The sequence below is a fragment of the Dermacentor albipictus genome, chromosome 1, assembly GCF_038994185.2.
Source record: "Dermacentor albipictus isolate Rhodes 1998 colony chromosome 1, USDA_Dalb.pri_finalv2, whole genome shotgun sequence".
NCBI lineage: Eukaryota > Metazoa > Arthropoda > Arachnida > Ixodida > Ixodidae > Dermacentor > Dermacentor albipictus.
This window is the reverse complement of record NC_091821.1, coordinates 365,481,219-365,494,257: the sequence shown is the minus strand read 5'-3', so window position 1 is coordinate 365,494,257 and position 13,039 is coordinate 365,481,219. Positions and strand designations below refer to the sequence as shown.

The window sequence follows — 13,039 nt, the reverse complement described above, 5'->3', positions numbered from 1 at the left end:
GGTTAGCCTTCTTCTTTTTGAATCCGCGGCAGTTCCACTGCCACACGTGATAGGTGCTATTGGTTGTTACAGCCATGTTGATTGTTGGGGAGTGTGTGGACGGCCAGGTCCAGGCGGGATGGGCGGAGGACCGCCGCTGCGCTGACGGGTGCCACCTGAGGAACGACCGCGGGGTGAGGGAGAGTCTGCTCCGGCTGGACGGGCCCTAATTTTGGGATGTATTGTGCGATTTGTGCGACCTGTGCGGCTAGCGTGTTGTGGTTCTGTTCGAGTGCCGTCATGCGGTTCTCTAACTGCTGGAAGCGTTCAAAAATCGCAGGAAGGATGGCGTCCATGGCCGCCTTTACCGCGCGTTCAACGTGTTGCTCTACGCGTTTCATTAGGTCTGCGTCCTCAATTGGGGCTGTAGTGGGAGTCCTGTGAATGAGGCTGGCTTTTCGTTTGTTCGGTGGACCCTGGGAGTCCATATCGGACTCTTCACTTTCGGTAGTTGTTGGTATGCAAATAGGCACCGAAGTCGGTGAGGGAACTGATAGGGCGCTAGTTGCCGTGCTAGGGTGTCGGTCCCTGTCCACTGGTTGTGGGAAGCAACCCCTCTCGTAGGCGCGGATCTTTGTATCCTGTTGTGCGATCTTTGTCTGCATGTTTTGGATGGTTTGCTGTAGACTCTTAACTGTGTCAAGTGTAACTATTTCGGGATGCACCTCGCTCCCCCTCCCTGCCACTACGCTGGCCCAGTTTCTTTGGGACGTCACCTGTGATTGGGCTCCTTGTTGGTTTCGTTGCTGATGCTGCTGTTGGCCCCAGCCTCCACGGTTGGCTTGGCTCCCCGGCTGCTGCCTCGGGGCGCTCCGCGATCTCGACCGGCCGCAGCGGCTCCGGCTCCGACCTCGGCTCCGGCTCCGACCCCGGCTGCTTGACCGACGTCTTCCGGCCGTGGTGCCGCCGTCACCGGTCGACTCCCCGTCCGCGAAGGAGACTGACGACGAGCGCCTCTCCCTAGACCGGCTGCGGTGGTCGTCACCCCGTGGCTGTGGTGGATGAAGCTGCTCTTCCCGCTCTCGAGCCTGCCGATCGCGGCGCTGGCGTCGGCGCTGGCGGATGATGAAAGGGGTCTCAAACTTCTTCCGGCACTCCCGGCTTCCCGTGACGTGGCTCTTGCCGCACAATAGACAATGTGGCGTGCACTCGTGCCCGTCGGTCGTGTCGGGTGCTCCGCATTCTCTACACTTCTTGGTCGTGCCTCGATTCGGACAGACGTCTTCTCGATGCCCGGTCTGGTAGCAAATCAAGCAGGCTTGTACTCTGCGCCGAAATAAATTGCATCGGTGCCATGCCCCGCCGTACATGACGTAATGAGGAACTTCCTGTCTCCTGAAGACCAGCAGGACGGTTTCGGACTCGCCTAGACGGCGGAACCCCACTATGTCGGGATTCATGCCGCTCTCGGACAGATTCTCCTGAATTTGCTGTTGGGTGTGGTGCGGAGGAATTTGGCGAATAATGCCCTTCCCTTGATCTTCAGTTGGGAAGTTTGTTGAGATGGCTCTAGCCGGCACAGAAACGCCAGCTGTCATTCTTCTTTCTGACGACCATGAGAGGGTAAGCACAAGGGCTACAATAAGGCTCTATGGCGTCTCGGGCATCTTGTCGACTTCGTTCTGTATGAGTTGGCTCTTAGTAGAGGAGACGTGATAGCGTCGTCGGTGCATCGGGCTGGCGTCGCCGGTGTGTATCCGATGTTTGCCAACGGACGTTTGACCGAGTAGCCGGTCACAGAGATCGAAAATGTCTTGGTACGATGCGAGAAGGCACCGAAGCGCGCACGTATGTTGGGCCGGAAGGTCAGGAGCGATCATTGCCGTTCTCATACTTGGGTTGTAGGGCCCGAATCAACAGTTGTAGCCGATGCAGTATCACCAGTTAATGCAGAAATAAACAAAGCCGACAAGGCGTAAGAGCAGGAGGCTCAACGGAATATGGTATAGGGCGAGTTCGGCAACATACGCACATGGTCCGAATGTGCCAACAGAAAATCGAGGCTTAAGAGGATTTCTTGTGGGGAGTACTTCAAGACGTAAAACAAAATATAAATATGGGATTGGCCAACAATGGCAAGGGCGGCACACAACCAAGTGACAGCTGGTTGTGGCAGGAGTTAGGACTTTCTTAAGCGCGTACGGAGGTTCGTGTTCAAAATCGATATGCGTGCTCCTGTTTCAATTAGTGCTGTTTCAGGTATACTGGCCACTACTATATTGATGAGGCTGTGAAGCCCAGGTGGTGTAAGCAAAGGAATGCTCACTTCTCGGAGCTGCGTCCGTTAGTTTTCCTTGGAGCGGCGTTAGTAGGAAGGAGGCGGAGAGCGACGAGGCAGAGGCGAGAGGGAAAGGCATCGTCGTGGTGAAGGAGAATGGTTTGGACGCGTGCGAACAGAAATGTTGGAGCAATGTAAAGGCGGGCGTCGGCTATTTGGAAAGTTCGGGCGACGCTGCGAATTCCAAGGACTGGGACTATGGCGAGAATATATGTACAACGTGTCCACAGCAGTAGACAGACGCGTGATGAGAAGTGCACCATTCTTCCGGGCTTCGACAACGAGGATGAGCGTACGAACTTCGCGGTTGATCGAGTACGCCGGGTGAGTGGTAGTCGTATTGTTCAGTGGGCAAAGTGACTGGCGTCCGACGCTGGACAATTCTTGTCGCACAATGGTCTGGATAAGGGATATTGTTGCGTGTGAATCGTTTGGGGCGCAAACCTGGGTAGGAACAGCACAGGAGGCTTCAATCTCCCAGAAGGCGATGCTAACAATACTGTCGGTGCCGGAAAATGTTCCTGCGTAGCCCGTATCTACCAGTATGGCATGGGCGCGGGTAGTGACATCCCAGAAACATTCTCGTCTTGAGCTGGCGTTGCAGGTGCAGCCAAGGAGCGCCCGCTCCGTAAATCTGTCTTCAGTGTTGAAGGCCCCGCAACCTCTACTAATATGTTACGGGAAGAAGAGATTACAGGCCATTTACAACGTGTTCAGCGGCATAGAAGAAGGAAGACAGCGCGAAATCAGCGAGTGACGCCATATTCATGTGTTGTCCTCAGCTTCGTCTCTGCCAGCGCTTTGTGACAATATCTACATTGATTATGGGCCTGCACTAGGCCTTTGGCTAATGGATGAACTTTTAGTTTTTAGAAATGCATGGTACAAATGATAAATAAGTGAAAATGACTGACTGACTGACTGACTCACTCAATGAATGAATGAGTGAATGAATGAATGAATGAATGAATGAATGAATGAATGAATGAATGAATGAATGAATGAATGAATGAATGAATGAATGAGTGAATGACCGGACACGTTTTGTCATTTTTTTCCTTCTATCTCTCTTATGATTCTATTCCTCGGTCCCTGCTTTCCAGCATTGGGCATAAGCAATCACTTTTCGGGTTTAACATCTTTAACCTCGTCTATTATTCTTTCTCTCACTCTCTCTATCAAGGAAAAGATAATTAAACTATTCTTGTCAAATGTTTGTTCGCGACCGTTTTGGAAATATATACAAAGAAGAACGTAAAAGATGCTCTGCAGTGACACGGAAGTTGCCCTGTTGTCATTGCTTTCGGCTTCGACCTCAGTTAGGTTAACCAGGAGTCACAACAAACTTGTTTTCCCCATAAATTTTCTCCTGCCATGGTTGCAAGCAAACTCAGCTACGTGTATCTCTGATTGTGTCCGCACTGTAGCAGGGTAACAGATACCAGTTTGTTTAAACGACTTCGCTTTACTCAAAATCGAGGGCTGCTTTTATAGTCGAACGATATCATCAATCATTCATGCGCTGTTACAAATGTACTGCGTACTTCTTGCTACGTCGACCTACGTGAAAAGTTCAAGCTTAACAACGAAATTTATTGTGACATTGGCGAGAATTCGCTGGTAGCTCTGCGCATTATCAACACACGTTGAATACCTGTACTTTGGAATGATGATGACAAGAAGTCAAAAGTGTCCGGCCACGAGAGATAAAGAGCAAGAATGTCTGCAACGGTACACTTTCGAACTGAGGCAAAAAGCTGTACGATATGCTAGAATCACTAGGTAGAAAATCTTCAGAATAATGACGAATATTGAACGCAGAAGGCTTACAAATGACTTAACTATGTTTTTTCATTTTATTTCCTTAGTAGGATTCATGCGATGGACCTCTATTACCTGACGGCGTTTCTACTCGCTTCGGTGGCGGCGCGATGTCCAAAGCCGAAGCCACACATTGTGTTGTTCCTTGCCGATGACCTGGTAAGCATAGTGTCATCAATATATATCGCGAAACATTTGCCTCAGAGTACGACGTCGGCTTTCTTGCTGCATGGATGTCCTCTCAGCGCTGCTTACCAGAAAGAAAGAAAGAAACCATGCTTTTTTTAGCGCAGCTCTTAATAACTCGTTGCTTCGGCTAGCGTCGTCGTCAGCGGAGGCGTAACTGAATGAACGAGCACAACAGCGACGGATGAAATAGAAAAGCGTAGTGCCCCCTGGTGCCGCGCACGACGTGTTCTGCGACGATCTCTATAAGGTGGCGTCAGAGTACCACGCGTCGTCTATTCACTTACCTATGTTTCTTCGCTCATTGCTTTTCATCGGTTAACAATTGTTAAACGTTGTCCCTCAACGCACGAAGCGTCTGTATGTATCAGAACTTTCTCGAACGTTATTGATACTTCTATCCGTTGGCTGTTGTCCCCAAAATATTTCGTGCTCTAATTGTATGCGCGACGCGAATTGTGTAGTACTTTCTGAAAGCCACGCAGGCACCAGCGATTACTCTGGACCCTTCATAGAGTCATGTATAATAGCCGCCGCGCGTGACCCACACATCAGATTTTCGACGGTCGCCGACTCTGCTCGCCGCTATCGTGTGCTTGAGTGTTACTTGTTTTGCAGCACTTCGCTCCGTTTGCAACGTGTCGCACAAGACAAGTTGAATGCGCCAGCCAATAAATTGCGAAATTAACACACGTATAGAGCTGCGCTCAGATTTCGCATTAGGGAGTATCGTAATTAACGGTGAATTTGTGTTTCTTAGCGCCTTCATTCCTTGACTCCCCAAACATAGGGACTTAAATAGCTTTGATTTTATTTTATAACTTTTAGTACTGTGTACGCGACGAATGTTTGCCGCTGAAAACGTTCACGTACAAAACCTCTTTTGCGCTATGACAAGCTTAAAAATAGGTGGTGTGCGTCTGGAACCAGGGACGTATAGACAGACTACAAAAATGCGTAATTCAAAAAGCTGTCATACTTTCGCGCGTTTTCCGCCTGCGCATAGAGTACGTGAAAACCCTTGAACTTACGGATACATGCTATCTAAAGAATGTACGAAAACACAAGCGCTATATAGTACACTTTATCTACAGATTGTGACTTCACACTATTGTTTCAGCTCCTAGATATTGGAACAAAGACCACTCCAGAAAAAAATACCAGTAAACAAAATGCACAACAATCAATAAAACAACAATGTACCAAATGTTCCGAGTCTCGCACAAGGAGTTATTTACTGAAATTCACCTTCTGTACAGTCCTCACACGCGGTTAGCTTTTTTGACAAAAGTGCTACAGACAAAAAAGTTGCAAGAAATTATGGCTTGCATTGTCATCTCCCATAAATGCTCACAAGATAGAGAAAAAAGAATCAAGCAGAGTTGTTTATACCAGAGTCCTTCATGGAAGGACTCTGCTTATACGCCTCGTGCACCGCCTATAGAGGCGCCACTGAAAGCCACCTAGCGGACGCTTCCAACAGTACACGCGGGAGCAGCAGCAGACGACAATCCTTTGCAGCAAGGATGGCTGAAGTTCGCGGCTGCAATTCCTCCTTTGTTCGGGTGCCAGGCTGCTTCTTCTGCTGTGACAGCTGTAGGGAAGATGCTGACCTTTGTGCGAGCGGGTGTGAACACGATGTTACCGGTGTTTGGGACAACATGGTCCACATACGTGCAAGGTGTGTCCCGCAGACAAACGCCATGAATCCCATTTACATGACGTGGAGCTCATTTTCACTAGCCGATAAATTTTGTTGAGCGATGCGATCTCTCGATGTTTTTTTTAATACTACCCTTGCCGCAATGCTGCTTCTGTGCCTGAATAATAAGCACCCGTCGTTAGTGCAGACTTATATCAAACAAATCTGCACGGTGCAATCTCTGCATATGCCGTTGTGATTTTTCTGCCGATGAATACACGTGACATCGCCGAATAAGTGCAGTCGTAGTCCCCTCAAGAAGAGTAATTGCCAATTTATTGATGAAAACTAGCCAACGAAGTCACCAAACACACGGGTTAATAAAAGCGCTTCTTAGTGCTTTACCGCCGATGCGATTCTGCTGCATACGCCGATGAACTACCGTTCCCGCTGCAGTTTGTGCAATTTTAAGTTCCCCAAGGGAGCTGCTTGGAAACGTACAAAGCTAAAAACTGACTAACTTTTCAGCACTTTTTTATATTACTAGAGAGAGGTGCCACATGATATAATTAAATGCAGAGCAGCGCCAGTCAAAGTAGATGAGCGCTGGCGGCAAGGCCCGGTTTAGTCGTCTGCAGCGTAAGTATACGAAAGAATTCAGTTGAGTACAAAACTCACATGCAAGGAGGGACTACATTGTCAAACAAACAAATCACTCGGCGTGTTAAGTTTGCTCAGGCAGCATCTAGGCGTGCTGATTTCCCAAACGGGACGCGAACTTTTCAGCGAGAAATGGAACAAAAATACCATATGCAGCAGCTATAAGCAATTCTCGCCCTGAACTACCCATTTTCTAAACACATTTCCAAAAACACAAACAATATCTAAGAATCCCTCGGGCGAAAAGAATAAAGCTGTTAAAGAATCACTTCCTTGGTATCATTCCGATAAGACACAGCGTGATTTATACCCTTTACAAACAAGGCAGGGTGAAAACTTCGCAGCTCAAAAAAATCGACAAGAGTTATGCATGGAGGAACTAGCAAGAGTTAAACATAGGTGAAGCCACGCATAATATAGATGTAAAAACATGAAGTGCTTGACAGCTGGTGCGAGGATTTACCGCGCCACATGAAACCAACAATTTCAGTTCGTGCAAACTTCAGTAGCTTTATCATACAGCGCAATGCGCTTGTGCAGTCGTTCTGCCTAGCTAGCGCAACGCGGTAAAGAAGCGGAAAGCAATATAAGTGGGAAACAGCATTCTGAACTTTAGCGAAATGCCTTTAAACCACATGCTGCACGGCAGACGAACTTCGTTGGTCACGCGTCTAACTATGATCGAGTGGAAAAAGACACTGACGAGACAAAGGAAAGGATGAGAACAAGAAATTTCTCTTCGAAGCGACGATCCATTTTTGCTACCGTTGCTCCCGCTGATGAGGCTTTGCCGGGAATGATTAGAGCCTTAGGATGGATAGTTGGGCGTGTTGGTTAAGCATGATCTGAAGTGAAGGCGCTAATATGACGGAGGACAAAGAAGAAACACACACACACACACAGGGCGCCACTTCCAACAATATTTAATCAGGAAAAAACGCCACTGATTTATACTAGGAGCGCAATGACAGTTTCTCAGGGCACATTCGCGTTCAGGTAAAGCAGTTCTTTGTGTGACAGTGATATGGATGCAACACTTACGCAGTTATCAGCTGCTTCAATGATTCTTTTGGCCTCAATTATTAATCTAACCCATTTGTCATGGCTTCTGGCAACCTCAGCGCAAGCGTGGAAGTATGGCTTACATTTGCAATTTCTACAATGAATTGCTAGGTGGCCTTCCCTACCATTGTTCACTTTGTTATTGTGTTGCCTCAGCCTGTCATTCAGGCACTGCTCTGTTTGGTCCACGTACTTTCTACCACAATGTAAAGGAATCTCATAAACAACTCCTGCCTGACTTTCTACGTATTTGTTATCGTGTTTAGTAGCACAGGCCGGTGCCTTGCGGGAATAAGGGTTGGTCATTCTACAGAGCTTAGAGAGCTTGCACGGGGCAGAAAACACGACATTTACGTTAGCTCGCTTTGCAATCTTTTTCAAATTATGCGACATGCGGTATATGTAGGGTATGACAGCAACTTTGTGTGTTTCTTCTTTGTCCTCCGTCATTTTAGCGCCTTCACTTCAGATCATGATTAGAACCGTATCGCCGGCACGTTTTCACCGGTATTTGAGCCCCTCACCCTGCAACAATTCTTCTCCGACATTCCCTGAAGCTTTGGCCACCCCACACGTGCGAATGGTGTTGCCTATCTTGCTCTGAAAACGTGAATAAGACAGAGAAGCACGATCAACGACGCAACAAACTACGGCGCGCGCCGGGCTCCTCTCCTGCGTGTTCTGCGCAAGGCCGCCACCAGTGGCGCTTCCGTCGGCGTGCATGGCGCGTATACCTAGAAGAATCTCTTATGTGGCCGCGAATATTGGAATGGATTTCTGGCGGGCGCCAGGTGGTAACGCTGCCGCAATATAATCATTCCTGGCAATAATTTCAGTTGTGTCGACATTTTTCGTGGCTTGGCGCTTCCATTTTTAACGCGACAGCGTTAAGGGCCCCATGTCGCAGAAAATCTGGCGGTGGCGTCCCGCGTCCGGTGTAGTGAATTAATTGAAATTCTCAATATAAAATACGTAGAAAAATCTTAGAGTACAGCTTACACGCAAGCTACAGACTTGATAGCGGCGGATTGTAATTTCAGTATAGGATAAACTATAATTCTGTTACGCGAAAACTAAAAAAAACCACCCACAATCCCCTTTTCCAGCGTTGCTACCATTCATAGAGCGGCCGTGTCCTCCCAGATTTGCGCGCTCAAATCTCAAAGGCCATTAAGCGGCGCGCACGGTTCGTTGCAATACCTCCAGATGGTGGTCTCCTCCGCCGCATCGCGGAAATGTGTAATGGTCCCACGACTTACATTTGGAAATGCGGTTGTTTGCTTGAAATGAGAAGTATAATCAGGACTCGATGGCAACCAAAGGTCACTGGGACGCCTCGCATAGGGCGCTGACGGGAAGACTACAAATGAAGATGTGCAGGGTGATATGGGCAGGACAAGTTTTGAAGTAACGGAAACAGGAAAATTGATTATGAAGAACGACTGACGAATACCGCAGAAAGTAAATGGGCTGGGAGAGTGTTCAGGCATTTGTATAGGAAAGACATTGATTCACAGTGGAGGAAAAGACTAGGAAGCTTACCAGCAAGTATGCGACCTGTATGGTGAGTAACATGGCAACAAAGAAGTCAAGCGGGAAATCAGAGAGGCTGAGATAATCTCATGGGTGACGGCAATGGAAAAGAAACCTGATATGGTCAACTAACTATTTAAGAGGAAAACGCGAAATCTGGAAAGAAACATTTTACGATAGCTCAAAGGGAAGATCATTACTTTTCGAAGCGAGATCAGGATGCCTTAGAACACGCACTTATAAAGTGAGATATAAGAAGAAAGCAGAATCAAATGCTTGTTGCGGTAAAGCTAGGGAAACGGCGGAGCCTGTTCTATTAGAATGTGAAGATATCTGCCCAGCGGTCGATTAAGGCACCTCTGGCCTCCTTGAAGCCCTTGGATTTAGCGAGAGCAGGGAGAAAGTGAACATGTCCACAACAGAGATCAGTAAGAGACGATTAGAAGACTGTTGGAAGAAAAGTATGGAAACGACAAACAACGGAGGCGTACAAGAACAAAGTTCACAATAGTGGTTTAGAAAGCTTGCTTATGGTAATTTAACGCGGGTTTTTTTCCTTTTCTTTTTTAACATAGGCCGGACATTAAGCTATAAAATAATAAGAGCTTCGTGGTCCAACTCACCATCCCATTCGAAAGGGGATGCTCGTAGCATCCAGCCATTCATCCATCGCGGGCCACGCAAGAGGCCGAGTTTCTACCAGAAGCCTCGACTTCGTGCATAGCGTTCGCCGTCAGCATCTCCCGGTAAACATTACCGTTGCATAAGCTGCAGTTGCCGGGAAGCATGAGAAGCAGTCAGCGGTCTTTGAATGCTATCACGTTCCACTCTAAAAGGCGGAGCTTAAGCGTCTTCCAAATTTTGTGTTTACTACAGTGAAAGTACAAGGAATAGCACATTTTATGGTTTGAGGAGGCGCCCGCTTAGCTAATGCGACGGCATAAAGTATGTTGTTAGTATTCAACATGATTTCTGGTCGATTGGAAGGCTCAACCCTTTCTAAGCTCTATATTTATAATATTCACTGTATAGCTACGTAAACAGGCACGTCATTGCAGCATGCGGTTGGGCTCCCTAGGGTGTATGCATCGCTCTTTAAAATCTGCCATTATGTTGGGACGATCTCTCTATAAAGAAAAACTAAAATTCCCATGCGCGGCAGTAGTCATTCACGTTTCTTAAGTGACACCCCCTTCCCCCCGTCGCCCTCGATCCCTTCGCGTTCAGTGCGACTAATTGGCATTTTTGAAATCATGATTGTTGTGGAAATGTTTCACAAAGAACAATCACCCGACGCATAGCTGATCATCACATGCGCATGTTGGCTTTCAGAGAACGCGAGGTTCAATAAAATTGCGGACTAGCTTCGCACTGGTGACTCTCGCAGCAGCATTGTTTCGTCTCATTACCGCAGGGATGGGCCGACGTGAGCTTCCACGGCTCGTCTCAGATCCCGACGCCCAACTTGGATGCCTTGGCTGCCGAGGGTGTGATATTGAACAACTACTACGTCCAACCGCTGTGTACTGCATCAAGGGCTGCCCTCATGACGGGACTTTATCCCATACGCACAGGTGTCGTCTCGCCGGCTTATTCTTGATAATGGAAAGCGACAAATGAGTTCGAGGTGTTGTCAAGGCTCTAACCAATTAATTACAACAAGAATAGGCTTTATCGTGATTGGATACATTGTGCAACAGACAGATAGGCAGATTTAGGTAGGAAATCGTTGATGTTGGAAGTATGTGCCTTCCACTACTCGATGTCACGGATATATGAATTAAAGCGCTCTCAGCGATCAGAACCACTAGAAAAGTACTGATTAACACGGAAATTGCGATAGATTGAAAACATGTTTTACTTGTAACCTTGTGAGAACTCATTACGGCGGCCACGGGAACAGAACGAAAGTAGAAATGTTTGTAGAGCACTTTAGGCTATACAGTCACAGGGGTCACATGACGAAGTTACTTCTCGCACACATAAGTGAACTTGCGATGAGCGATAAAAACAAAGGAAACCGAGAGGTTCGACTTTTTTCTTAAGTATAAGCATAAGAAGCAAACAACTAAGCTAAAAAAAGCCTTCTCATTGTTCATTGTCTATTTGATACATATGGATGTAACTCAATATATGGGTTCTCCAGCAGCGCATGACGCAGAAATTACGAAGACCCTGTGTATAAATGTATACAGGCCTTCAGCTGAAACCTTACGGGCAGTGACACTGACTACAATCTACCTTCGATTTAAAGCCATGTATTACGAAGGTGAAGTGCCAAATTTCTACAGGAAAGTCATACTACGACACCTGCGGGGACTATACAAATTGCGGCGTAATGGTGCCTCACATGGCTAGTAAAATGGCTCAAGCCGACACATGCTACAGATGAACCTAAATGTGGATTCTGATCCGCTGGCTTTCTATGAGTGCAGGAAAGAATTAATCTTTGAGTAAGTTGAGAAGAATGATTTCTAGACAAATGAGAATACCCATGACACTCTGCATGGGGTGAAAGTATAGAAAATTTATGACTTAGCTCATTCTGTTCACTCTGTACGCTTAACTTCAGTACAAACAAACAAACAAACAAACAAACAAACAAACAAACAAACAAACAAACAAACAAACAAACAAACAAACAAACAAACAAACAAACAAACAAACAAACAAACAAACAAGCAAGCAACAACAACAAAAGAAGAAACAATACGGCAATTTCTTTTCCTTCACATAGCTTTATATTCTTTGTGCTGGCGCCTTTCTCTCAGGCATGCAGGGCTTTCCCATTGGCGTAGCTCAGCCGTGGGGGCTGCCCGAGAACATACGCATTATGCCTCAGTACCTCAAGGAACTTGGATATGAAACTCACCTGGTCGGAAAGGTATGCTTGCATTATTGAGCTGTGTACTGTGCGCTTATTTTCAAGCAATCGCTCTTGTGCTGCGTTCTCTTCTGTCGCGAATTGTTGTAGCTGCATGTGATTCGTGTTTCGGCGGGAAAGCTGTAGGCACAACGGAATAGTTGCGCTCTATTTAACGAAAAAGCAGGGCATTAGAACCGCACGTGGTCTCAGCCAAATATAACCCCTCAGCACACTTTCATATACGCAAACGCCTGCTTGAGCAAGGTTGAGAAGACGACCTGACTTTAACTCAGATTTCAACTCTTGTAAGAATCACTGGAACTTTCCGATGACTCCCAGTGAATGCCTTTGTAAACGACTGGTAGATCGTAGTAAGGGGCACAAAACGGCGTGTGAAACGGCCGGTGCGTGCTTATCGCTACTGCATCACCGACGCTTGCTCGCTAGTCTCAGGTAACGAAAGGCCTCCAAAAGTTTCTGCATGCCCTGACATCTGGTGTGATTTGGGTCCGAGGCGCCACCGTTTGTACGCTGTGCTCAATGGCGCCGCATCTCATTAAATGTTCGTCTTGGAACCTAAAACCTGGTAACAAGTGACGTTATAAGAAAGGCGGCTTTCACATGAACTAGTATGGTCGAAGTGTGACACTATGGAAGCTTTATTCTAGTCCGCTCTAGCCCAGTCACTTTTGATGTAGCATGCAAATTAAATTTTTTTTTCAAGATAAAGATCCTTTTCATGAAATGTTTTCTAGTTTCGGTGATGCCTAGGAGAAAAAAAAAACGTAGGTCGTTTTAGACGTGTACAAATGGCTTAAAATCAGGATATGATTGTGGTACCAGTGGATGATTCCTTTAGACGAGCCATGCGAGGGCCAATCGGGAGACAGAGTAGCTTCATTTTGCCTGTCTTCGTGGATATTTCTCATTAGAATAAAATGAAAGAAAAAAA

The 13,039-nt window shown here is 46.9% G+C and overlaps 1 protein-coding gene across 3 annotated transcripts in view; it reads left to right on the top strand.

The window, feature by feature from the left end:
* Positions 1-13,039, top strand: part of LOC135906971 (arylsulfatase B-like) — a 56,383-nt gene that overhangs the window by 13,878 nt on the left and 29,466 nt on the right. For 2 of the 3 annotated variants that reach the window (XM_065438614.2, XM_065438613.2), the window contains exons 2-4: positions 4,186-4,297; positions 10,636-10,795; positions 11,993-12,105. In XM_065438614.2, coding sequence (XP_065294686.1) covers positions 4,199-4,297; positions 10,636-10,795; positions 11,993-12,105 — 372 coding nt within the window. In that variant the 5' untranslated portion in view covers positions 4,186-4,198. The remainder of the gene's footprint in view (positions 1-4,185; positions 4,298-10,635; positions 10,796-11,992; positions 12,106-13,039) is intronic. The other variant, XM_065438612.2, reaches the window with a different exon arrangement.